General features: G+C 52.6%; 1 protein-coding gene across 10 annotated transcripts in view; it reads right to left on the bottom strand.

Annotated features, from left to right (window-relative positions):
• CDH23 (cadherin related 23) overlaps window positions 1–25,478 on the bottom strand; it is a 419,373-nt gene that overhangs the window by 14,069 nt on the left and 379,826 nt on the right. For 7 of the 10 annotated variants that reach the window (XM_021943382.2, XM_021943384.2, XM_031652259.1 and 4 more), the window contains 15 exons: window positions 22,207–22,428; window positions 21,800–21,919; window positions 20,637–20,817; window positions 15,688–15,821; window positions 15,011–15,220; window positions 14,373–14,480; window positions 13,044–13,146; window positions 11,679–11,804; window positions 10,767–10,970; window positions 8,480–8,938; window positions 4,938–5,054; window positions 3,587–3,811; window positions 2,885–3,054; window positions 2,536–2,673; window positions 1,413–1,532 (listed from right to left, as the gene is read on the bottom strand). In XM_021943382.2, coding sequence (XP_021799074.2) covers window positions 1,413–1,532; window positions 2,536–2,673; window positions 2,885–3,054; window positions 3,587–3,811; window positions 4,938–5,054; window positions 8,480–8,938; window positions 10,767–10,970; window positions 11,679–11,804; window positions 13,044–13,146; window positions 14,373–14,480; window positions 15,011–15,220; window positions 15,688–15,821; window positions 20,637–20,817; window positions 21,800–21,919; window positions 22,207–22,428 — 2,637 coding nt within the window. The other 3 variants (XM_021943386.2, XM_021943387.2, XM_017962961.3) reach the window with 3 other exon arrangements.

Here is a 25,478-nt window from a genome sequence, read left to right as displayed (position 1 = left end):
GCTAATTTTTATATTTCTAGTAGAGACGGGTTTTCACCATGTTGGCCAGGCTGGTCTTGAACTCCTAACCTCAGGTGATCCCCTCGCCTCACCCTCCCAAAATGCTGGGATTACAGGCATGAGCCACCATGCTCCGGCCAACAGCAGTGACTTTAAAGATCTCCTTTCAGTGCACAAAGCACTTTCAAACCACCTCATGTCCCCAATTGCACATCTGTACCCTCCTTTGCAGATTTGACAACACAGGCTCAGAGAGGTTAACTGACAAAGGTAGTGTGCTCAGCTCATGGAACTTGAGTCTTCTGACCCCAAATACTGTGCTTTTCCCAACACAGCACATGCATAAGTGACAGGGATGAGGTTCGGATGTGTGCGTGTGTTCCCAGCCCCCTCTACCTGCCAAAAAGAAGTGGTCTTGGCCCATTCAGCTGTTCACACCCCCGACCTTTCAAGAGAGTTTCCTTCAGATGATGAGTTTATTGTGAGGGAGAAGTGAGTACTACGTACAGAAAGATAGGTCTGCCAAAGGCAAAAGAAGGGAGGAGAGAGAAAGAGGAAGCAAAACCTTGAGGCCTGGGACTCTGCAGAGAAAAGGGGATTGAGAGCCGAGAGGGTGAGATGCTGGCCTCAGAACAGCTGTGTGGACACTGGAATGGGAATGGGGTTGTGACTTGGAGCCCTCATTAGTATTCTTTAAGAGACATAACTAGGCCAGACTCCGTGGCTCAAGTCTATAATCCCAGCACTTTGGGAGGCTGAGGCGGGTGAATCACCTGAGGTCAGGAGTTCGAGACCAGTCTGACCAACATGGAGAAACCCTGTCTCTACTAAAAATACAAAATTAGCCAGGTGTGGTGGCGCATGCCTGTAATCCCAGCTACTCAGGAGGCTGAGGCAGGAGAATTGCTTGAATCGGGAGGTGGAGGTTGCGGTGAGCCAGATCGCGCCATTGCACTCTACCCTGGGCAACAAGAGCGAAACTCCATCTCAAAAAAAAAAAAAAAAAGAAGAAGAAGAGAGAGAGACATAAATAAACATGATTCCTTCATAATTATGTTTGGTTTCTGGACTGTGTTTCTTTCAATGGGACACTATGGTGATACTGGGCCATGTGGAGCCCCAAGCATTATTTGGCTTACACCCAGGTATGTTTAGCTGCCTATTTGCCAAAATATTTTGCCAAATAGCAGTTTGGCAAAGATTTCTCCCAGAGGGTCCCTGTCTTCCTAGGCCACAGTCATGGGTTACAACCCATCCAGTCACCCTCTTGCCTTCTCCTTTCTGTCACTGTGTCTCAAAGGGGACTGGGTGGCTCTGCTCCCAATCTGTAGCAGTCCACTCGCTAGAGGCTTTGCTTGTTGCCTCCACAACCCCAGTCCCTGTTGTCCCTGGCCCAGGTTAGCTCCCCTCACCTGCACTGAATTTTCACGACGGTTGCTGGCTACATCCCCAGGGTTGTCTTTGGCCAAGGCAGTCAGGATATAGTGGTCCTTCTTCTCCCGGTCCAGAGAAGACAGCACATAGATGTCACCCTAGTAGGGAGAGGGTGGCTTTAGGTCCTTCAATCATTCAAAAGATATTTATTGAGCACCTAGTATGGCCAGATGCTGTTATGGGGTCTGGAGATTTGACACTGAACAAAAGAGACAATAACTCCTGCCCCCAGGAAGCTCCCATTCTAGCGGCTCTTCTTGCTCTCACTACCCCAGCCTACCTGGGGATGGGGTGACCAGCCCAGCCTGCAGCTCCCTGCCTGACCAGGAAATAGCATATAGTAGGTACCCCATAAATGTTCAATTGTCTTAAGGCCAGGCCTGGAGCCATGTCTGATGGCTCATACCAAGCAGGAAGGAGTGAACACTGCTGAAAGGGCAGAGTGCCAGACGACGTAGGCAGAGCAGGGCAGTGGAAGGGAAAGTCCAGTTCCAGCCCCAGCAACTGGGGAAGGCCCTGCCTGACTAACGAGCCCTAGGCCACAGGGCTCTCTCTCTATACTGAAAATAACAGCTTTGAACCAATTAGCAGACATTTGAAATCATCACCCATCTTTTCTCCTGAATTTCGGCTCTTCCACAGGTCTGAGATTCAAGGAAGCATGTGGGAGGCACCCTTTGGGGCATCCTCCCTTCCCCAGCACTGAGTATAGGGCCATGTATACAGTAGGTGCTCAGACACTGTGCCCACTTTCTGCAGTGCTTCCCATGCCTCTTTTCTGACTATCTCAAAAAGTAGCCCCATGGACTTCAATCATGCATTTTTAGTGTGCAGAGGACACATCTCAGAAGTCCCACAAAGAGCTCATTCCAAAAGACTTGGCCACTTCCTTCAACATCTGTTGGGACAGAAAGGCTGCAGTCTGACAAATGTCTGGGACTCTGAGAACAGGGTTTGCTGACTTGGCTAAAGAACCTTTGGGGCTGCAGATGTCCAGGTGACAAGACCCAGAGGGATCACTGCAATACTTTTGGTGGCTGTTCAGTCTCTGACCCTGGGTCCTTCCCACTTCTAGATTCCAGGGCCTTCATCACTGCTCACCGTGGTGGGGTTGATGGCAAACTTGCCCTCTCCATCTCCAAGGCTGTACTCAATGAGTGCAAAGTTGCCTGAGTCAGCATCAGTGGCAGTGACTGTTAGGATGACTGTGCCCACAGGCACATCCTCAAAGACCGCCTCCTGGAGCCCAGTGGGCAGGGAGAGAGAGTAGGCCAAGGTCAGTCCCAGAGCCCGAGCACAGCCCTAGAACTCACTGATGCAGGCATCAAGCTGCTCATGGGCTGAGCACTCCCAGGGGGGTTAGAGACTGGCAGGGTGGGAGAGGAAGATGCCCAAAGGCCCCAAGATATTGCCACAGGTCCTGGACCCAGCCTGTGGCCTGGCCACTCACCTGGTAGGAGGGCTGGTCAAAGATGGGGTTGTTGTCATTGATGTCCACGATCTCCAGGTAGACAGGGATCTCAGCTGCCCGGGGTGGGGACCCGTTGTCTGAGGCCCTCACAGTAAAGTTGAGCCAGTGCACCTCCTCGTAGTCCACTGTCCGGTTGGCAATGACCTTCCCTAAGACACAGAGGCTCCCATGGTCATTTTGGCCATGGTTCATTCATGGCAGCTCTCCAAAGTATGAGGGGAAGGACCTGGACTCCGAGGGGCAGGTGTGGTCACTTGAAGGAGGGTGGTTGGGCAGCACTGCCCAGCGGCAGGGCACACAGCAAGGAGGGACTAGTGTCCAGTTTTTCTTACGGAGGGTGAAAAAGCTTCTCCCAGTCACAGGGATGAACATCAACTAGCCCAGGACCGGAGACACCTCCTTCTTGGCCTTCCTGCTCCCTCAGTGGTACTAATAGTAGGAGCTTGGCTGGTGGGATATCCCAGGTTTCTGGCAGACATCAAGAGGCTTCCATCCCAACCCAGGAGTAAGCACTCTGTCCCTTCCCCTGGTTTGGGCATCTGGAATCTGGCATGGAATGTCAGCCATCTTGGATCTGGCCCAGTCCACTGAGGGGCCACGGAGAGGCTATGGTCCCTCCTGGGGGCTAAGCAAGTACAGATATATGCCCCCCAGCCCTCCTCTGACAGATTTCTGACCTACCTGCCGAGGAGTCCTCCAGCTGGACGTAGCCTGGGGGCACCAGGTCCAGCAGGGTGTAGGTGACCAGCCCATTGAGGCCCTTGTCAGGGTCCACAGCTGCCACAGCAATGAGTGTTGTCCCGGGGGTGGCCCCCTCCAGGATCCGCTCCGTGTAGTAGGTGATCCCAAAGGGCTTGAACTGGGGCGTATTGTCATTGACGTCCAGGACGTTGACAGTCAGCTTGGCTGGGGTGGAGGCCGTGAGTGAGGGAGAGGGGAAGGACACCAGTGTGGCTGGACCAGGCCTTCTTTAGCTTCAACCAAGCTGGGAGAGCATGGCAGCATCCCACAGCCCCCCGGAGGCCCCCTGAGGATTGACCTGACCCTCAGGCTGCAGGACAGGAGCCTTTCCAGTGGTCTGCTAACTTGCTGTTCCATAAGAGGAAGGGCTAGGTGACCCTGGTGGAGCCCTTGGCTCTTTCTGTGCCCTGGTTTCCTAACCTGCTTAATGAGGTAGGGTAAGATAATCTTTAAGATCCTAGATCCTGTCTGAGCTGTCCCCTCTATGTAACCGGCCTGGGCCCTTAACCATCTGAGCCTCTGACACGGAAGAGATGACCAAGTCTACCCTTCCTTCCGGAAAATGTGGCCTTCTGGGCTGTGAAGATAAGCAGTCAACATCTGCCAGGCCTGGCTTCCCCCACAGCAGCTGTCTCTGCCTCATGTCCGAGGCAACTTGAGGCCACCCCATCCCACTTCCCCCTCTCAACTCTCGCTCTGCCCACACAAAATCCACCCCTCTGCCTCCCCCTCCCAGCCCATGCCTCAAGGCTGCAGGCAGGGTGGCCTGGGCCTGACTAGCAGAAGGTAACACTAGGCCCCTCCATTCTCCACTGTAAGTGCCTGCATCCTCAAAGCAGTGTCTGTGGCCTAAGATCACCTCCCCTCGCTCTTTGCTTCCTCTGTGCTAACCCTGTGGTTTCCTATAAGATCATGGGTTTCCCATCTCACATCCTAGCCACACCCTGATTACCAGTTCTGCTGGCTGAACCTAAGCCTCTGTCAAACCATTTTTTCTCAATCCTTTCCAGTCTCTACCAAGCCTCCTTCCTACTCTGAGCCTGGGGGTTCAGATCACACACAATTCTGAGCTTCTGGATCCTCCACTGCTGAGCTCTATGTAGCTATCACCACCCTGGGCCTCACAGTGGCTGCCACCTTCCATGCCTCTTGTGTTGCCTGACTCCTGGCTCCTGGAGCAACTGGGTCTTGTTGCTCCCTCCCTGGGGACAGACCAGTGCCTATTCCCCACCTGCCCCCTGCCCTGATTGGTTCTGAGTGACCAATGAGAGATGTCTGCAGGGAACCTTACCATTTGGCACACTGACAGAGCGCTCTGGTAGGTCGCTGGCATTGTCAATCACTGAGAGAGTGACCTCATAGGTGGCAACCAGCTCCCGGTTCAGGGGGGACTTCACCATTACAGATCCTGTGGACCAGACCAGGCCAGGTTCAGCCTGAGAAGAACCCCCTAAAATCTGCCCTTCCCAGGGGTGCTCCTGGCCAAACCCTCCCACTCCTCACAGAGGATGATGGTCCCCAGTGGATTCTGGGACTTGTGGCTGGGGTGGGCCCACAGACTCCTCATAAGCTGAGGGCACGTGGTTCTGCCCCTCCTATGATGCTTACTAGCCAGGTGATGTTGGGGAAGTTATGTCACCTCTCTGCACCTCTGTGTCATTTGTAAAACAAGATGATTACACTACTGACTGTCAACCCATCCTTTTCTCAATCCCCTACTATTTTGAGGATTAGAAAAACAAAATGAGCTTCCATTTCTAAAGTACTTAGAACAGTACCTGGCACACAGAAGCTATGTAATTGCTTGTTTAAAAACTGCTGTATTGCCTAACAATGCAAATGTACTTAACACTACTGGACTCTACACTTAAAAAGTGGCTAAAGTGGTAAATTTCGTTATGTGTATTTTATCACAATTTAAAAAATGCTTAGATTCTAGGGAGATCACGTTTAAAAGAAAGTCATGGTAGCTGAAAAGCCCTGAGGGGTTCCCTGGAGGGGACAGTGGTGGAACCATCTGGATACTTCAGGTCCATCCCTTTGTCTTGATTAAATAGGGAGTGACATGGACTGATTGTGGGACAGGAGCATTGGTTCCATGGCAGTCCTAGCAAGGGGTTTCCTTCTGTTCTATGCACTGCCTCCCAGAGTCCCTGCCTGCTCCCCAAATCAGAGAGGAACCCCCCAGAAGCATGGACTGGGACTGGACAGACCTAGTTTGGCTGACCTCAGTGCTGGCTTTCTTGGGACCTTTCTTGTTCCTGACTGTTAGAGGGCCTGGTGGCTTCTCCTCCCACTGGCTTCATCCCAGAGTGAGACTTCCTCTCCCTCTCAGGTACAGGGGTCTCTGAGATTCCCTTCCCCCTTGGCAGATCCCCCTGCTGGGCTTCTGTCCTCCGTGGGTCCCCAGCCATGGGGTAGTCACTTACCCTGGGCCGCCTCCTCCTCCTCCTCCTCTTCCTACTCTCGCTCCCTGTCCCCCAGGCTGGGGAGCGAGGATGGGGAGAGGGCGGCTGCATTCAGTCTGCAAAGGCTGGGCCACGGCCTTGGCCCGGGCCCCACAGGACAGGAAGGGTGATGGGGGTGCGGTGGGCATGGAGGAAGGCAGTGGGGTGAGGCAGAGAACAGATGAGGTGGGAAGTGACAGAGAAACAGAGCTCAAACCTGTGGGCCTGCCAGCCGTGAGGAAGAGAGAAGAGGGTTAACATCAGTTAGTTCAGGGTGCAGCGGGGATGGAGCAGAGCAGGGCAGGGAGGACGGTGGCAGAACTGACGGGGTGGGGGGAGGGAGGGGTGGAAACAGGGAGTGGGGAGGGGAAGAGACACTGGGAAGGAAACCAGGGGAGCAAGCAGAAGCCCATTTGGAGTGGAGAGCTCAGGGGCTGAGGCTCTGGCAAGAAGGAAAGGGAGCAAAGTGGGCAAGGGAGGAGTGGGGGGCTGAGGAGGAGGGGGCAGAGAAGACACTGGAAAGAAAAATAGAGAAGAGAGTCAGTTGGAGGAAGGGGGAACAGGAAAGAGAAAAGCAGTAGGGCATTGAGCAGAGAGCCTCAAGTTGAGCAGGGACGTGGAGCAGCTCTCCATGGTCCTGACCAACCCATGCAGTCAGGAATTTTGCTAACCTGGGATGTAGCTGGTTCTATCTAACTTCTCCTAGTGCTCGTGTGTTTTTCTTCTTCTGTTTCCCTTTGGGCCTCAAAAGCAGATTGAGGTTATCCTGTTCTTTGGCTGGCTGCACACTATGACCACTGGCACCTCTCTTGTTTTATGTGTGTGTCTACTCCCTTTCATCCCCATACTCCGCTCTCCTTTCCTTCTCCCTTCAGGCAGTCATTGTCATGTATTGAAGTATATTTTTTGTTAATAAAAGTATTTCTGAAAATCATGTATTGTTTTGTATGTATTTTACATTTATGGAAATGGTGCAGTGACATATATCTCATCCCATTTCTTATCCTTTTCTAATAATACTTATTATTAAGATCCATCTACATTGCTTTGTGTGTGTCTAATTTATTGCTTCTCACTGCTGGCACTGCTGGCTGGTAAACCCATGATGTGCACCCACGATATTTTACTCTTCAGTCTCCCAGAAATGGACACCTGCATGGCCCCAACTCCACCATCACCAATAACACTGCAGTGAGCATCCTCAGACAGTTTCATTAATGCCCTGAGACTTTCTCTGGAACATATACTGGGTAATGATGGTACAAGTGTACCTTATGCTGGATTGCTATCTGGACAGTGGAATCAGTCACAACTCCTACAGCGGTGCATGAGGGTTTCAATGTCCCCACACTGTCATCAATATCAACATTGTCCAGCATCCTAATGTCTGCTAATCACGTGTGAAAAACTGATACCTTACTGCTGTTTTAGTGCTCTGTCACAGCCATGTTGATTTTTCTATCACTCCTCTGGGCCTTCCAAGAGGTACACCAATCAGATCCATGTCCCTTTCCTAACTCCCCAAAGGAGAAAACACTGAACTTTGGGGAAAATGATAAAACCATCAGCATTACAATAAGCTGCATACATTGTGAAAGATAAGCCACGGTTCTGTTGGTTTCGTGACAGCATAAGAAAATCATTGATCTGCATGCAACTTGCAGAGGATTTAAATGGCCAGCATACATATGAAGAAAGTATTCAGCCACCTCGTTAGTAAAGAAATGCATGTTAAACAAGGTATCACGGCTGGGTGCAGTGACTCACGCCTGTAATCGCAGCACTTTGGGAGGCTGAGGCAGGTGGATCATCTGAGGTCAGCATGATCAAGACCAGCTTGGCCAACATGGTGAAACCCTGTCTCTACTAAAAATACAAAAATAAGTTGGGTGTGGTGGTGCATGCCTGTAGTCTCAGTTACTCAGGAGGCTGAGGCAGTAGAATCGCTTGAACCTGGGAGGCAGTGGTTGCAGTGAGCCGAGATCGCACCATTGCACTCCAGCCTAGGCGACAGGAGAGAAATTCCATCTCAAAAAAGAACCAAAACCAAAAACAAAAACAAAAGGGCAAACAAGGTATTACTTTCCTTTAAAATTGCCAACATGAAAATGTTATCATATTTAATGCTGGCATGAGTGTGGTGAGACAGGTGCTCTCATACACTGGTAGGGTGAGGGAATCAGGAAGGCCAGAGGAGCTGCTCAAGGGAGGAGGAGGAGGAAGAGAAAGCAGAGAAAGAAGGAGCAAGGGGAGAGATGGAAAAAAGAGGGGAAGAAGAGAGAAGAGAGTAGCAACAGAGCAGCAAAGAGAAAGAAGGGGGAAGCAGGGAGTAAGGAGACAGGACTGGGAGCTGGGAAGGAGGTGGGAGGGGTGCAGGCCCTTGTACCTGTGTTGATATTCACAGCAAAGGCATCCTCCTGGTCGGGCACCAGGAGATCAGTGTCATCCTTGGCCACAATGCCGACGATGTGGTACTCTAGCTTTGGGTTGAGGTCGCGGTCAATGGCTGTGACATTGGCAATGACAGTGCCTGGCTCGGCCGACTCCAGTACGCTCACTGTCTGGATGGGGTTGAGGAACTCAGGGCGGGAGTCATTGATGTCCTCGATCAGGATGGTGATGATGGCTGTGCCCGAGAGAGGAATGGTGCCCCGGTCGGTGGCCACCACCGTTAGCCTGTAGGACTCCTGCTCCTCTCTGTCGATGGTGGCATTGCCAACACGGATGACCCCGGTGACCGGGTGAATGAAGAAGCGGTCCTGAGCCCCAGCTTCTATTCGGTAGACCAGCTCTCCATTGAGCCCACTGTCCTCATCTGTGGCTGTGACTTGAAGCACGGAGAATCCTGTTGGGGAGGGAACAGGGAGTAGCTGCACACAGTGGCCTCTTCCAGAAAGAGCTACCAAGACACATTTGTTGGTGATGTACAAGAGGCCCCTTCTCATGACAGCCTTGACAGCATTTTCTTTTATACCTTTTTCATATGTGTAATTTTATAGGAAAACGGAATATTATTTTATATTCTTGGATTAAACAATATTTTATAATGTAATAATTAGTTGTATCTTCTGCAAATGGTCTGCTTTTGTCTTTTGCCCATTTTTCTGTCAATTATACAAGTCATATAATTATGACAACTTGAGACATATATATATATATCTATATATATATCTATATATATATTTTTTTGAGATGGATTCTCACGCTGTCACCTAGGCTGGAGTGCAGTGGTGTGATCTCGGCTTACTGCAACCTCCGCCTCCCAGGTTCAAGCAATTCTCATGCAGCAGACTCCTGAGTAGCTGGGATTACAGGCACCCACCACCATGCCTGGCTAATTTTTTGTATTTTTAGTAGAGACAGGGTTTTGCCATGTTGGTCAGGCTGGTCTGGAACTCCAGACCTCAAGTGATCCACCTGCCTCAGCCTTCCAAAGTTCTGGGATTACAGGCGTGAGCCACGTTGCCTGGACTGAGACAAGTATACTTTTCTGTTTGTTGTTTGCCTTTCAATATTGGCTATAACTATTTGATGTAACAAGGTTTAAATTAGCATGCATAGAAATTTAATATTTTTCCTTTTGAGTTCTTTTGTTTCTTCTATGCTTAGAACCTTCTTATCCAGAAACGTTATTCACCTAAATTTTCTTCATTTATTGTTTAGTGTTTTCTACTTTTTAATATTTTCTTTTGGTTTTTATTTTGGTATCTGATATGGGGGAGAATCTACACTAAATATTAGATTATTATTATGTTAGATTACATGCAGATTATAATAATTGGATCTAATTGATTAGATCAGATTAAATAGGTTTTTTGCACACTGAATAAGTAGCCTCCCCATTGGCTTCATTGCTTCCTTTATCACATCATATTTTATTCTTTAATTTACCAGTATCTGTTTCTGGGCTACTTCGTCCTGGAGTCTTGGGCCCATATTGCATGGCTTTAAATACTGTAGCTTTGCAATGTGTTATAAAATCTGGTAAGCCAAATCTGACTTGTTATACTTATGTTTTTCAAAATTTTCTTATTCTTCCAGAAGTTATATTTTGATTTTGATGGGAATCATGTTGATCCTATTTTGACTTTAAAATAGTCAGTCTTTCCATTTGGGAATTCAGATGGAGAATACTTAAGAATCTTGTAGGCTGGCGTGGTGGCTCACGCCTGTAATCCCAGCACTTTTGGAGGCCGAGGCAGGTGGATCACCTGAGGTCAGGAGTTTACAACGAGCCTGACCAACAGGGTGAAACCCCGTCTCTACTAAAAATACAAAAATTAGCCGGGTGTGGTGGTGGGCCCCTGTAATCCCAGCTACTCAGGTGGCTGATGCAGGGGAATCACTTGAACCTGGGAGGTGGAGGTTGCAGTGAGCCGAGATTGTGCCATTGCACTCCAGCCTGGGCAACAAGAGTGAAACTCCATCTCAAAAAAAAAAAAAAAGAAAGAAAGAAAAAAAGAATCTTGTTTTGCAGACAAGATATGGAAGCTCAGAGGAGAGAAGCAGGGGCCCAGGTCTCCTGACTCCCTCTCCAGTGTGCTCTCTACTCACCCTGCTGCCCATCTTTCTCCCCACTAGAGGCAAACTCCATGTCCAACCTGAGGCTCCAGTTCCCTGTGACCACCAACTGGCCCCTGGTTGTGGGATACTGGGGCCTGTCCCCTGCTTACCAGGTGGGCAGTTCTCTAGCAGGTGGACAGTGAGGGTGGCAGGGCTAAAGGTGGGGCGGTTGTCATTGTCATCCAGGATGGTGATGAGCAGGTGGGCCGTGCTGTTGAGCAGCCCGATGTCCTCAGCCAGCAGCAGCAGCTCCAGGATGGGTGGCAAGAATGCCTCCCGGTCAATGATGACACCTGACCTCACGGTCACCACACCTGGCACCCGGTGCCGCCAGCCAGGGAAACACACAGAAAAGGGGTGCAGTGGGGAGATAGGGCAAGAACCAACAGGGAGAGAGCAGAGAAAGACAGGGGCACCACGGGGACAGAGATGAAAGTGGAGCAGAGGCAGTAACAAAATGACTTTCTTCCCCACAGGCTCAACCACCCGTGCTTAGGGAGAGCCCCATGCATCTCCTGTGGTTGTCCCCTCTACAGGTGCCCTCTGCTGTCTTCAAGACTCTTGCCTGGGAAGAGTGACCCAGGGCACAGGGTTGACCTTCTCTGTTGCTTTTCTGTTGGCACTTGTCACCAAAGCAGCCTCCTGTCCAGGACCAGACTGATGTGACATGGTCTGGTTGGAGGACGGGAAAGGTGCTCTGGCTACTTCTGCTGGACTAGGGGCCTGAGCCTCTGGCCTGCACATGGGGAGATGACGGGAGGGGGCTGGGGGGCTCCTGGTCTAGGCTGAGAGTTTGTGCACCAACAGGTCCTGTGTATCGTCTCCAAGCCTCTTCCCAGGTCCCCCTGCCAGGCCACTGGGTGATATAACCCAGCTGCAAGATGGGGACTCTGGGCTGTGAAAAATGGGGTCTCCATGGACAGCCTGGGTCCAGCACTGAGAACGGAGGCCCTCAATCCAGCAGTGGGGCCATCCCCACCCCAGAGTCAGGCTGGGAATGCTGGGTGGCAGAGAGGCCTCACCGGTGCTGCTGTTGATGTCAAAGAGGCCACTCTGGGCGCCCAGCAGTTGGTAGGTCACCACGGCGTAGATGTCTTTGTCTGCATCCAGGGCCAGGATGGGCCCATTGAGGACCGTGAGAGGGGTCCCTGGGCCAGAAGGAGAGGGGTCACCACAAGACCAACCCAGCCCCCTGCCCTCCCACCTCCCCTGCCCTGCCCCGGTGAGCCATGGCTGACGATGGATGAGAGGGGAGGGAGGTGAGGTGGACAGGGTGGGGAGGCCCTGGGGGCGGGCCTGCGGCAGCCTTGGCAGACTGAACGCAGATGCCTGGGGAGCGGCCTCAAAGCCCTGCTGGGGAGAAAACATGAGAGTGGTGAGCAAGGCCCCAGCTGCCCAGAACCACACCTGCCTTCCCAGCAGCCTTTGAGGCTGGCCGCTCCTCGGGAGGGTCTGGGGCTCTCTGACATCCCCTCCCCGTGTATGGGTCTCGCCTGTCCACACATGTGTGCACACAATGCTCTACCTTTGGGGGTCTGGCCATACATGACTAGAAAAATCCAAACATGTGTGCGTCAAGTTCTGTGTTCACGTGGCCACAGGCACTTGCCCAGAAGCACGCACAAGCCTGGGAATCCCTGGTTGTGCGCTCGTGTGACTCTGCAGGTGGGCATGTCTGCATACGAGAGTATCGGTGGGCACCTATGTGCCTATGTGTGTCTGTGCACACGTGTAACCCCACGCACATGCCTTGGTATAGACACACGCGGGCACATGTGTGAGCATACACACAGACAGGTTTGAGAATGAAATTCACCTAGGGGGGGACGCCCAGCCAGAGATGAGCAGGGGCTGGGGAGACTGGAGGAGTGCAGGTGCCACCTCAGGGGACATCAAAGAGGAGATTTTGTCCCTCTGAAGGAAGGTGAGACTGGTCAGTGCATGCGGGAGAGGGCTACACTGGCCTGCCTAGGACCCCCTGACCTCCCACTTCTGATTATAGACGCTCCCCAGGACTTCCAGAAGCCCCTGGGATGCCCAGCACTTCTGGGGTGGAGGGAGCAGTGAGGGGTGGGCCCACACCCCTCCTAGGTAGTCCTCACACCTTAAATGCCCTTCTTGAGGGATGGTGGGGTAGCTCTCAGACCACCCTGGGGAACAATGACCATGACTGTCTCTTCCAACCAGACCTGTAGTCTCTTTGGTGCTCGTGGGAGGCCCGGCAGCCCCAGCCCATCATCCCCTGGAGTTGAGACCATCCTTCCCCTCTCGCATCCACTAGGGCCTATGTTCAGCTACTCCATCAGGCTTAAGGGAGGTCCTCAGGCACCACAGGCCTCAGTGGTGCCTGGCAACAGCAGGAGCTCCCAGGCGGGCCCAGCACCTACCAGCGGGAGAGTTTTCCATCACCTCTGCCTGGTAGGTGCTTTTAGTGAAGAGGGGGTGGTTGTCATTCTCATCAGAAAGGAAGATCAGAAGCAAGTCATAATCCTGCAAGGGGCAGAATGGGGCAGGTTGTAGGCCATGCTCAGCAAAGTACCCCCCACCCAGGTGGGAGGAGGGTTGAGAGGTGGGGGATCAGGGCACAGAGGTGGATGATCAGAAAAGCCCACACCAACATAAACTCACATTTTTCAAAAGAAGACATACAAGGGGGCAAGAAACATGAAAAAATGAGGCCGGGCGCGGTGGCTCACGCCTGTAATCCCAGCATTTTGGGAGGCTGAGGCGGGCAGATCACAGGGTCAGGAGATCAAGACCATCCTGGCTAACATGGAGAAACCCCGTCTCTACTGAAAATACAAAAAGTTAGCTGGGTGTGGTGGCGGGCGCCTGCAGTCTCAGCTACTCGGGAGACTGAGGTGGGAGAATGGCGTGAACCCAGGAGGCAGAGCTTGCTGTGAGCCAAGATCACTCCACTGCACTCAGCCTGGGTGACAGAGCGAGACTCCGTTTCAAAAAAAAAAAAAAAAAAAAAAAGGGAGTAGAGAGCAGAGGAGCACTACATGGGAGGCGCATATAGCTTATGAATTTCTCCAGCCTGATGTCTCCTCTGGCTACACAGATAGGGCAACTGAGGCCCAGAAAGAGTGGTACCTTGGCTGAGCCACACAGCTAGTCAGGGGCAGAGCTGAGATGAACTGGGCCCGAAAGCTCCTCAGATTCATGAGCTGGAAGGACAGAGCTGATCCCCAACCCAAAGGGACTGTTTGCTTTGTAACATCCACCTCCCTTTAATCAAGAGCTCATTTCTTTGGCTTTTGAGGGGAGAGCCACCTGGAAAACGCAGCCCTTCGAGCACCTCAGAGCATGCTTGTGGGTGCATGCAGGCACATGTGCTCCATGCACAAATGCAGTGTGTGTCCAGGTATCAGTGGTTTGGGGCGGAAACAATGATAGTTGATGTTCACTGAGTGTTTGTCACGTGCCAGGCACTGTGCCGAGGCTTTCACATATATTGGCTCCTTCATCCTTTCCACAACTTTGGGGTAGGTGTGATCTTCATTTTGCAGAAGAGAAATGGAGGCCAAGAGGACTTAACTCGCCAAAGCCATGCACCTACTGAAGGGGAGAACTGGGATTTGAACCCAGCAGGTGCTCACTCCAAAGCCTGCGCATCTAAGCCTGGCCATGCTGCCTGCAGGAGGCGTGATGTGTTCTCTCTCCAAGCACTGACAGCTTCCAGCCCCACTCCCACCAGTGCCCTCCAGTCTCACCCTCCTGGCTATGCGTGGGTTCTCCGGGTTGTCCTTCACAGAAATGGTCAGCTTGTACTCTGGAATCTGCTCACGGTCCAGGGGCCGGTTCACAGTGATGATCCCTGTCTGGGATGTGGAGGGTGGTGAGCTGCATGGAGACCTGTTCCCTGCTTTCTGTTTTGGCCCACAGATGCCAACTGCTCTGCCTGGCCTCCCTAAATTGCCTAAGAGATGGTCTAGAAGATCAAAAATGTGGGCTGGCAGGATCTCACCAGGGCGAGAGTGACCCACTGATGCCCAGGCCTTGCTGCTTCTAAGGGATGGCCCTCTGAAGACCCCATGGTGTTGTCAGCCAGCTACAGACACCTCAAGAGGTTAAGTGAGAACTTTGGTGCGTCTTGATTAAACCAAGTGGTCCCACAGGCTCTGGCCCCATCTCTGCACATGATAAGCCTCAGGGCTGGCTCTAGGTGGACTCCAGAGATGGTTCACTGGGGAATCCAAGATTCCATGTTTCCCACAGAGATGTCCTCATCCCAGTGGAGGAACGGGAGCCTGGTGGAGCCCACACGGTGGCAGCAGAAAAGCCTCTAGGGCAGGGTCCTCTTTTTCACTGGAAACCCTGGGAAGCTCCCTGGGGTCAGTCTTGGCCCTACCGTGGCATTGATGAAGAAGGCCCGCTCGCGGTTGCCTGCAGTGATGTTGAAGGTGAGGCGTGCATTGCAGCCGCTGTCAGCGTCGCTGGCCAGGACGTGGGCGACAAAGCTGGAGACAGGGCTGTTCTCGCTGATGGTGATGTTCATGGGCAGGTTCAGCAGCACAGGGTCGTTGTCGTTGATGTCTAGCACCCGGATCCCCACCAGCATCTGGGCCAGTCAGAGGAGGAGGAGGGAGGGGAGGAAGAGCGAGGGATATTGCGCATGGCAACCGAGGAGGAGGTTCACCAAGGGCGGCATGGAGGGAGGGAGGGCACAGTTAGTCATGGAGAAGAAAGAGAAATGGGGAGAGGAAGAAAGAAGAAAAAGAACATTAAAAAGGCAAGAAGATGAAAAGAGGATGATGAGGGAAGCAGGAAAGGCAGAGGCAGAGGAGGGGCAGTGATGAAGGGAGTGATGGGGCAGGGGTGGGTGCAGGAGGGGCGCTGAAAGGCAGCATCCCCAGAGAGGTGCTGGGTGCGGTGAGAGGTCTGTTAAGGGCACCAGGGGCAGGCCTGGCCTAGCTCCAGGGCAGCCTGTGGCCTCTCTTGGCACAAGGGTAACAATGTTTACAAGAATCTCTGTGGCAAGTACAGGGGCAGCGAGGTGAAGCCAGTGGGTGGGGCCCCCAGACTCACTGTGGAGCTGAGTGGGGGCACCCCCCGGTCACGGGCACAGATGGTCAGGTTGTAGAAAGCGATGGTCTCCCGGTCCAGCTCCACGTCCTTCCGGACCCTCAGCACCCCCTCCACAGGAGAGATCACAAACTCCCCTGGGTGCCACCCAGGAGAGGCCCGAGTTAGTCGGGCATTGGCAGGAACTGCAGAGACCCCAGGACTCCTCCTGCTTCCTCTAGCAAGCCGCATTCATCAGAGATGGGGGACAGCTGGGGCCTGGGTCCTCCAGTGACCCCAACTTCAGATCCTCATGGGAACTTCAAGGACTGAGATGTGCAGGTGGATGGTAACAGATCACCACAAGAGGTGAAGGTGGATGTGGGCCACTCATGCCCCCCAGGTGCCAGACCAAGCAGCCTCCCACCCTGGGCCACAGGCAGGCCAGAGACTGACCTGAGTAAGATGGTTATGTTGAAAAAGTGGGGGCTCCCTGCTACACTGGCGCCCCCTGTCTAAGCACACTCGATCAATGAAAGCATCAGGCGCTTTGCAATGTATGATCCGTCCCACAAGCCATGGCTTGTGAAAAAGGATATTGGGAACGGCAGAGTTGACCACAAAGCAATGCTTTGCTAATGGTGAATGTGCAGGCACTGGGCAGGCAGAAGGGGACGGATGAGGGGCAGGGGAGCCCACAATGCCCTCTATTCAGTCCCCATATTGAACTATAGTTGGAGTGCAGAGTGGGTTCCCTATGCCTGTGGTGACCCTGATTTCCTTTCCTTGACATTTCTGAAGAGCCTCACTGGCCCTGTGGCCCCAGAGTCCTTTTCTTGACTGGGTTTCAGGGCCTGATGTCTGAGAGTCCAGAGCAAGAACCTGAGATTCTCAGATGCTGACCCGGAAGGCAGCCCAGAGACTGTCCAGTCCCTTGTGTCCTTTGGAAAATGAACCAGGAGCCCAGGGAAGGGTTGCCACCTGCCTGCACTCCTACAGCAACTGAATGACAGACGAGGATTCAAACCCAGTGCTCTGGGTCTTAACCCATTGCCTCATACAGGACTTGTGTTCTTTCCAGGCAGCACCATCAGAGCCGACTGGGGAGGGGTGAGAACAAGGAGGGTGGAGGGAAGAGGCAGACGGAAGGAAACCAGTGAGCAAGCGCAAGCCCAGTTGGAGAGGCAAGAATGGTGGGGGCTGTGGCTCTGACAGGAAGAAAGTTGGGGGGATGTGAGCTAGGGAGCTGGAAGAGCCTGCAGAAGAGAGGCCACCCTCTCGGCATTCCCCCAGGAAATGGAAGGGAGAGAAGGTTAGTTACCTCCTTCACTTTCCCTTTGAACACTTGGTGGAAAGGGCCCAGAGTGGGGCACTGACTTGCTCCAGGACACACAGCACACAGGACAAGGCAAGGACAGGGGCCCAGGCTCCCCCACAGTTTTCTCTGCCTGCCTCTTCACATCCTACTCACAATTCCCTGTCCCCAGCTCCTAATACTCTGATTTACAAAAACAGCCCCTCCCAGTCCCACCTGCAGCTGGGATTTCCCACCAGCCCTTCTGCTCCCAGGCTCTTCCCATCCAGTGGGCTTCACCCTGCCTGGGGGGCGGAAGCTGCTTAAAGCAGGATTTCCTGAGCCTAACACCCCAAGGTCTCCAAAGAATTGGGGATTCCCTTTCTAGGGGTTTCCCAGCCCTGTCTCAAGCCCTGGTCATATGCAGGCAGAGGGCCTCCTGCTCTCCTTCCAAAGCCAGGAGGAGACACCATCACCACTCCCTTGAAGGCTCAGGGAGGCAGGCCCAAGGGACCAGGGGCAGGGCCAGCCTAGTTCCCCTGTGCAAATTCTCCTCCTCGGCAGCTTGCTCCGGGGCCAGACTTCCCCATCCCTCCACAACTTCTGGAGACAGGAGGTTAAAAGCATAGGCTTTTGATCCAATCATATCTAGGTCTGCATCTGGACTTCATGCCTGTGTGCCCTTGGGCATGTTACTGAGCCTTGCCTTGATGTTCTCATCTGAAAAACGGGCTCATAGAGAGATGCCACCGTGGGGTTGTGCTGGTACTGGACAAAGCCTGGCCCACCTTGTGTGTGCTGATCCCAAAAGGGAGCCCAGGCAGGCCTCTGAAGGAATGGGGAGCTTTTAGGGAGGATAAGGATGTAGGAAAGGGGTCCAAGGAATGGGCGTGACCAGAAAGGGCAACTGAGAAGGCTGGGGCTCGAGGGAAAGGCTCAAGTGCACGTGGCCTGTCTCCAAGCTCTTCTTTGAGCACACAGCTCCTCCTCAGGGCTCAGTGGGGCTGGTAAGTGGCCAGAAATCTGGCATCTGTCTCCCTATAGAAAGCAGCCTTCCAGCCTCAGGCTGCAGCGTTGGGAAGGCGACCTTTAAGCTGGGGTCCCAGGCACGTCCCTCCACGCAGTGGTGCACTGTGAAACCAGCTCTCCCCAGACAGCGGCGCTGACTGTAGCATCTGTCAACCTTTCAGTGACCAACATGAACCCCGAGGTGGGAGGAGATGTGGGAAATGGATGTCATGACTCATGTCGACAGCACCATCAGGCCTTCCTCACCTCTCTCAGCCTTCATTGATCATTTGTGAGATGCAGGTGGCGCTCAGTGACTCCAAAGTTATCTTTGGGCTCTAAATGTCTACTCTTCCTTCCTTGGGGGAGGAAGCCTCCCACCCAGGTCAGCCTCAGGAAACTCCTAGACGTCTCTCACTCCTTTGGGGGTCTGTCTCTTAGTCTGCCAGGACTCCCCCACAAGGTCCCAGATTCCTAAAGCTCATCCCAATTACATGTGGATTGAACCCGGGAAGTTTTGCTTGTGACTTAAAGGCCACGGCATGGAGGTCTGCACTGTGCTCTGTGCCTTGAGGCTGGGGTGCAGAGCGGGCCCCTCATGGGGTGGGGCTTCAGCCTTCTGCCCAGCACCTGCCTCTCCACCAGGTGCTGGCATCCTCCTGTGCTCCAGGGACTCCCATAAAATTACAAAATCTCTGTGTTTGTGAAAACAGCAGAAGAGAAAGGGCCTTGCTGGTTTCCAAATGGGAAGGCCTAGTGCTTGGCCAGAGAGGAGATTTTGGGACCCAAAAGGGTAGCACATCCGAACAGAGTTACCCACCACAAGCTCTGGCAAGCAGGGGCTCTCATTCTCTCATTTGGGCCCTCCACAAATAGGATGTTGCTTTTTCTGCCAGCCTCTTAATTGCAAGCGAGCCTTGGGTTCACTGTTGGATCTTCACACTGCTCTTTGTTTCCTGGATTTAAATACCTCTATGCTGACAACTCCCAAATACCCATCTCCAGCCCAGACCTCTCTCCTGAACTCCTGGCTTGTATATATAACTTCTACTTGACATCTTGAACCGACCCTTCTTTCCCTCCACGACCTCCTGCAGCCGCCCTCCATCTGTCAATGGCAACGCCATCATCTTTCAGGCTGCTCACGCCAGAACCTTTGACTTTCTCTCACATCCCACAGCCAATCAGTTAGCACATCCTACTGACTCCACCTCTGAATTACACCAGAGGTGGCCACCTCTTTCCACCTCTGATGCCACCACCCTGTCCCAGCTACCTCCTTCTAGCCTGAGTGATTGCAGCAGGCTCCCACCTGGCCTCCCTGTTCCTGTTCCTTCACCCCTCCAGTCTGTTCTGAGCGCAGGAACCAGAGTAGTCCTGCTGAAACCTAAGTCAAATAATGTCTCTCCTCTGCTCAAAGCCCTCTTAGGGCTCCCACCTCAGAGCAAAAGCCATGCCCTCATGATGCCCCTCAAGGCCCAACAACATCTGGCCCCATTACCTCTCCACTCTCAGTTCTTCCTACACTTCCCTTTGCTCAACTCTCCCCCAGCCACAGGCCTTTTTGCTTCTCTGTGAACCTCCCAGGCATGCTCCGATCTCAGGGCCTTTCCACTTGCTGTTTCCTCTGCCTGGAATGCTCTTCCCCAGATGTCACTTGACCCACCTTTGCCCTCCTTCAGGTGTTTGCCAACCTACAATTGCTGCCTTCACCCTGACACTCCCCATCCTCCGGCTTGATTTTATTTTTCTCCACAGCCCTTAGCACCTCCCAGCATACTAAGTTATCTACTTAGTCAGTTGGTTCATTGCCCATGTCCTCCAACTGGAATGTATATTCTATGGCGCAGGGATTTGCATCTGTTTGGTATCGCCAGCTCTTGGAACATGGCTGGCACACTGGAGGTACTCAATAAATATTTACTACATGATCAATTAAAAAATCAGGATGTTTCACGAAGATTTGGATTTCTGCTTTTCTTTTCAAAATGGGCCCAGGCACTCCCAGGCTGGGATCTGGACACAGCTACAACTGGCAGGAGCTGAGTTGTGGCTGGGCAGTCCCCACCGCTCCTGATTCTTTCCTACACCATCTCCCACGAAGCCTCCTTGCCTGACCCTAGCTGGCCTCTTTGGGTCTGGGATTCCCACTCTACAGTAATGAGTGAAAATGGACTTGAGAAGTTGCCCTCAAGGCCAGGGCAAACTCTGCTCTTCATCTAAGGAGAGGGCTGTGAATGGGTGACCACGAGATGTGCAGAGCAAGCCAGGCGCTCCCTTGGTGTGTGGGTTTGGGGTCCTGAGGGCGGGGGCTGTGTTCTGCACACACTGTAAGGATGTGCTTCCCTCATCTGCCCTGGGGCCCTTCCTCTGGGTATAAAACAGGGCATTTTAAAATCATGTTCTTAAAGGGGTCTGTGTCCCTCCAAGACCACCAGCCCTTGTTCCCGGATTATAGGGTGTTCTCACCACATCTCTGGGAAGAAGGGGTGGGAGAAGATTATTTTCATCATTGTCATAGATGGAGAAACTGAGGCCCAGAGAGGACAAAATCACACAGTGGTAGGGCCAAATGCCTTGAGACCTCCCTTCTTACCTTCCCCTGAGTGGGTGCACAGGTGAGACCCTGTGGGTGGCATGCCCCCCACTGCCCAGCACAAGCCCCACTCACCCAGAGGGTCTCCGTCCACGATGCTGTACTCCACCTGCCCATTGGGGCCTGAGTCTCGGTCATGGGCCAGGAAGGTCCACACTCTGGGCCCCGGCTGGCCCTCGGTGACTTCAAATGGTCCCTCATAGTGCCGGGGGAAGGTAGGCACGTTGTCGTTGATGTCATTCACATTCACAAGCACCTGAGATGGTGGAAAAGCTTAGCCAGGGCCTCACCCCAGCCAGCTTTGTGCTGGGCCTACCACTCACTGGGCCTCAGTTCCTTCCTTTGTGAAATGGACCTCACAATTCTGCCTCATGAGGCCCGTGGAGGAATCACATGGGATGTCGGATATGGGTGGGCCTTTTAAGCCATGCATGTGGATGAGTTATCATTATTGCTAAAGCCTTTTATGGGCATAATAATCATATTAATAAAAATGCTATTGGCCAGACACAGTGGTTCACACTCGTAATCTCAGCACTGTGGGAGGCTGAGGCAGAGCCAGCCTGGGCAATATAGCAAGACCCTACCTCTACAAAAAATAAAATAGTAATACATTAGCTGGGCATGGTGGTGCATGCCTGTAGCCCCAGCTACTTGGAAGGCTGAGGTGGGAGGATTGCTCTTGAGTCTAAGAGGTCGAGTCTGCAGTGAGCTGTGATCAAGCCATTACACTCCAGCCTGGATGATAGAGTGAAAATCTATCTTAAAAAATAACAATAATAGTACAATAGTACTGTTATAGACTTCTATTTGTTGCTGCACTGTGGTTGTCTTACGAGGTCTCATTTGCTCCTCTCACTCCTTACAACATAGTTTGTATTGTCCTCCTTTCACAGATGAGGAAATGGAAGCAGGGAGGTTAAGCAATTTGCCCAGGGTCACACAGCTGGAAAGTGGAAGAGCAGGGACTTGAAACCCAGAGTTCATGGTTTTCCCATGAAGGAGAGGAGGGCAGGATTGTCAACTGTCTGGCAGATATAGCCACACAGGAAAGTTCAGTGACCTCCTTAAAGTCACACAGCAAGTTTGAGTGAGTTGCTGAGATTAAGACAGGGGTCTTGGACTTACGCATTTTCCTAGGACAATCTTCCCCTAACCTGTTCCCACATTGGAGCTTTCTGGGTCCTGTCTTTCCCCCACCTCCAAGCCCAAGTTGGGTCTGTGTCCCACACACCCACCGTGGTGGTAGAGGTGAGGCGGCGGGATAAGATGGGGCACTGGTCTGTGGCAGTGACGATCAGGGTGTAGCGGCCGTGGCTGATCTCGTAGTCCAGCTCTTTGGCAGTACTGATGACACCCTAGGGGACACATGGAAGGGACAAGGATGGATCTAAGGGTGGTAGGTCTGGGGCACCCTCTGACCAATTTGGGAAGTAGGCCCTGACATTGGAGCCATGATGAGGAACCACTGCTACCCCCTAGCCCAGGTTGCACTCCACCAAACTTTTCATCCTCCCACACTGAGTGCCCCCAAACTTTCCCCTAGACTGCATCTTTGCTCCACCCCCCTACAGTGTCACTGAACTCCTTGCCAGTCCCTGGAGAGGTTTCGCCCCTTGTCCTGATCCTGCCATCAGCTGCTGACCATGTGTCTGTCGATGCGGAAGGTGTTGATGATGTTGCCTGCGATGATGGCATAGGTGACTGTGCCGTTGGGACCCTCATCCAGGTCCAGTGCCTGGATGGTGATGAGGCTGGTGTTGAGCGTGTCTGGGCCCTCATCCAGCAGCACCTCATAGTGGGGCTGCTGGAACACGGGCGCGTTATCATTCTCATCCACAATGGTCACGTACACGTGCGTGGTGGCCTGTGGAAAAGAGTGGGTCAGGTCCTTGGTCAGGTAGCCAGAGGGACTGAGGTGGATCCAGATGGCTGGGCTGAACTCAATGTGACTCACACAGATTGGGCAAGGGAGAAGAAAGCAGGGGGGATGTCACAGGCTGACGGAGAAAGAAAGCTCAAAAGCTCCACCAAAAGCCAAAGCAAGGTAACTGCTCTGTCCTAGATGGCACTTGCACCACCACTCCTATGTCTGTGACCCCCCAGCAGACATCATTAATCAATCACAAAACTGCTGAGGCCAGATGCAAACTTGGGATCCTTGTCAGCACAGTGCTCTAGTGATTAAGACTGGCATATGGGATGAACCCTGGTAGTCAACCCAGCTCAGAGCTTTACCAGGGCCTGTGTCTTATTGAGCCTAGGTGTCCTGCCAGATTACAAGAGGCAAGAATGTGAGACACTCGACCCAATGCCCTATTTAAGCTTCATCTCATGTAAGTGAAAGAAATACATATTTTCAGCATTTTCAGAAGGAGGACATTGGGTTTGTGGCAATTTCGTGGGCAGAATTTGTCGACCTGTGAAAAATAAGACTCACAGAACATAACTTCATTACAAGAACAGCTTCTACAACATACCCTCCTGTGATCTACCATCTCTGCCAATGCTTGGGTTAACTGGACCACAAATAATATTCAGCTAATCAGAACTCAGCAATGAGCACTCACGAATCAACTAGAAATGGTTCTTACTCCCGCTGCCTGCCTTTCTCCACCTGGGAAGATGTCCCTTGTGGACTGACTGCCTTACCCTGGCTCTCTTGCTATCCAGCTTCCTGCTGGGCGTGGCCAATGGGAGGCCCTGGCAGAGGATGAAAGCAACAGGGAGAAAGAGGCGGGGGTGTTTCTTCCACACTCCCTCCATTCCCCACTGCGGTTCTGCCCATGGCTGTGTTTCTCCTGCTTGGAGACAGGGGTCCCCCTTTTATAGCACCAGTTTTCACTGGGCTCCAGAACATCACTTCCTCTTCTTTCCCTTTGGACTCATGAGTGGTAGTGGCTTCCTGTGGTTGGTGATAGTCTCTGGGTGCTTCACCAGCCTTCCTAAACAGTCCCTGTTTTACAGTCTCTTCAGCTGAACCCTTTGTGAGTGTGCCATCTGTTTCCTGCAAGGACCCTAACTAATACAAACCATAATGAGTGACTAAAATAAAACAATAAGGTGTTAATCACTGCAAAGGTGTCTGGGTAGAGAGAATGTGACTAGGCCATTGCCAGGCCATTGCCAGGCCAGAGAACAGAAAGCAGGTGGTACAGACAACTCAGTGTAGGCAATTTGCATATGGTTTTTTCCTTGGGACTGGCTGGCTCTGAAGCTACCGATGGAAGGATGGACAGATGGGCAGGGGATCTGGACCCAAGAAGGCTGTCACTGTCCCTGAGGAGGCAATGATTCCTCTGAGATGCAGCTCTGGATCTTGGGGGTGGAGGGTATTGGGTGTTTGTTGAAATGGTTTCCAAAGCAGGTAGGGCTGGCAGCCTTGAAAAGGAGCTGTGTGGCCTTGGGCAGGTCACATCCCCTCTCTGGACCTTTTCTGTCTGTTTATAAAGGACCTGGCTTGATTTCTAAAGTTGTTTCTAGCTCAGATGTTCTGGGTTTCTGGTCTGCTGTCATCAGCTAAGTGGACTAAAGTCCACCATTAGGGAAGCATTCCTTTGGGTTGCAGGGTCTCAACGAATCTTAAAATAACAAGCATGCAATGGGGGAAAATGCATTATTTTAACATTTCTCAAACTTTTCCACCAGAGTGGAGAGGGAACTTGCACAGTCTGAGGACTGGCCTAAATGATTTGTCTCCAGAATGAAATATCTTTGCAATCTCTCATGTTCTCTTCGAAAGCTCATGTGGATTTTACATCCTTCTCTATCATTGTTCCTGCTTGTTTTCCTTAAAAATAGTGGTGGAGGCCCCAAATATTCAAATAAAGATGACTGTCAAGGAAAGCCACCATGTCCATCTTGTGGCTCTGCAGGACCTGCAGGCAGCTGTGAGTACTCACTACTGGTGAGGGGCCCAGCCTCGAACCCTCCTGAGTCCCCTTACCTGCCGGCAAGAGTACAAGAGCACCACCTTGCAGGAAAGGGGCTGAATTCCAGCCTCCCTGTTGGGGAGGGAATGCTGACATTTCCCCCTTTCCCAAACTCACCTCCCAAATTCTCTGGAAGTGGGTCTAACCATTGTGTAGGCTGCAGGGGAGGGGAGTGAAGAGTTTGAACAGAGTTGTGCCTTGGAGCCCCTCCTGCTCTGAGACCAGGTCTGGGCTTGAGAAGGGAAGGTGGGTTTGATTTCCTCTGGTCTCTGGAGGGAGGAGAAAGTCAGTGCTCCAAAGGCCCTCTAAGCTGAGCCCTTCCTGTCCTGTCCTGGTGTTGAGGAAACAGTGCTTGAGGTTTCTGGACCACGTTCCTTGGGCAATGCCTGTCTCACCCTGATGCAACCCCAGGAGGCTCAGTGGTGGGCAGTGTGGCGGGGAGAAAGGAAGTGAAAAGGGGGAGGGAACTGGGCCCAGCTCAGAGGCTCTACCCTCCTGCAGAAGGGTTTGGTAGGGCAATTGCTCCCCTTTCTCTAATTCCAGGCTCTCCCCAGCTGCTAGGCCCTGGGGCAGAGGGAGTCTGGTTTCAAGGGTGTCCTGAGCAAGGCCAGTCCAGGAAGGGTTGAGATGGGGTGGTGCTCTAGGGTCTTGCCCTTAAGGGACCACCCTCACTTTTGCCAGAGGATGTCAGGGTGAGAATGGCCCAGTGTCCACCTGATCTCAGTTGGCTTTGTACCTCCCCTGGTGGAAGGGAGCTCACGCTGTGCCAGCAGGAAGGGCCCTGGGCTGCCTCCCGAAGTGGGGTCACAAGGCCAGGAGCATGCCCAAGGACCTGGGTTATGTCCTGGCAGCCTCTGAAGCTCCCATCCTGGGGGAGTTCCCTGGCTCCATGGGGACTGGGCCTGCACAAGGTCACTTAGTAATAGCATGATGCCTCAGCTTTCGTCTGTTGTAGCCTTTCCTGCCCTGAGAGCAAGGGCTAAGG

The sequence above is a fragment of the Papio anubis genome, chromosome 11, assembly GCF_008728515.1.
Source record: "Papio anubis isolate 15944 chromosome 11, Panubis1.0, whole genome shotgun sequence".
In the NCBI taxonomy this organism is placed as follows: Eukaryota; Metazoa; Chordata; class Mammalia; order Primates; family Cercopithecidae; genus Papio; species Papio anubis.
This window is presented reverse-complemented; position numbering and strand designations above follow the sequence as displayed.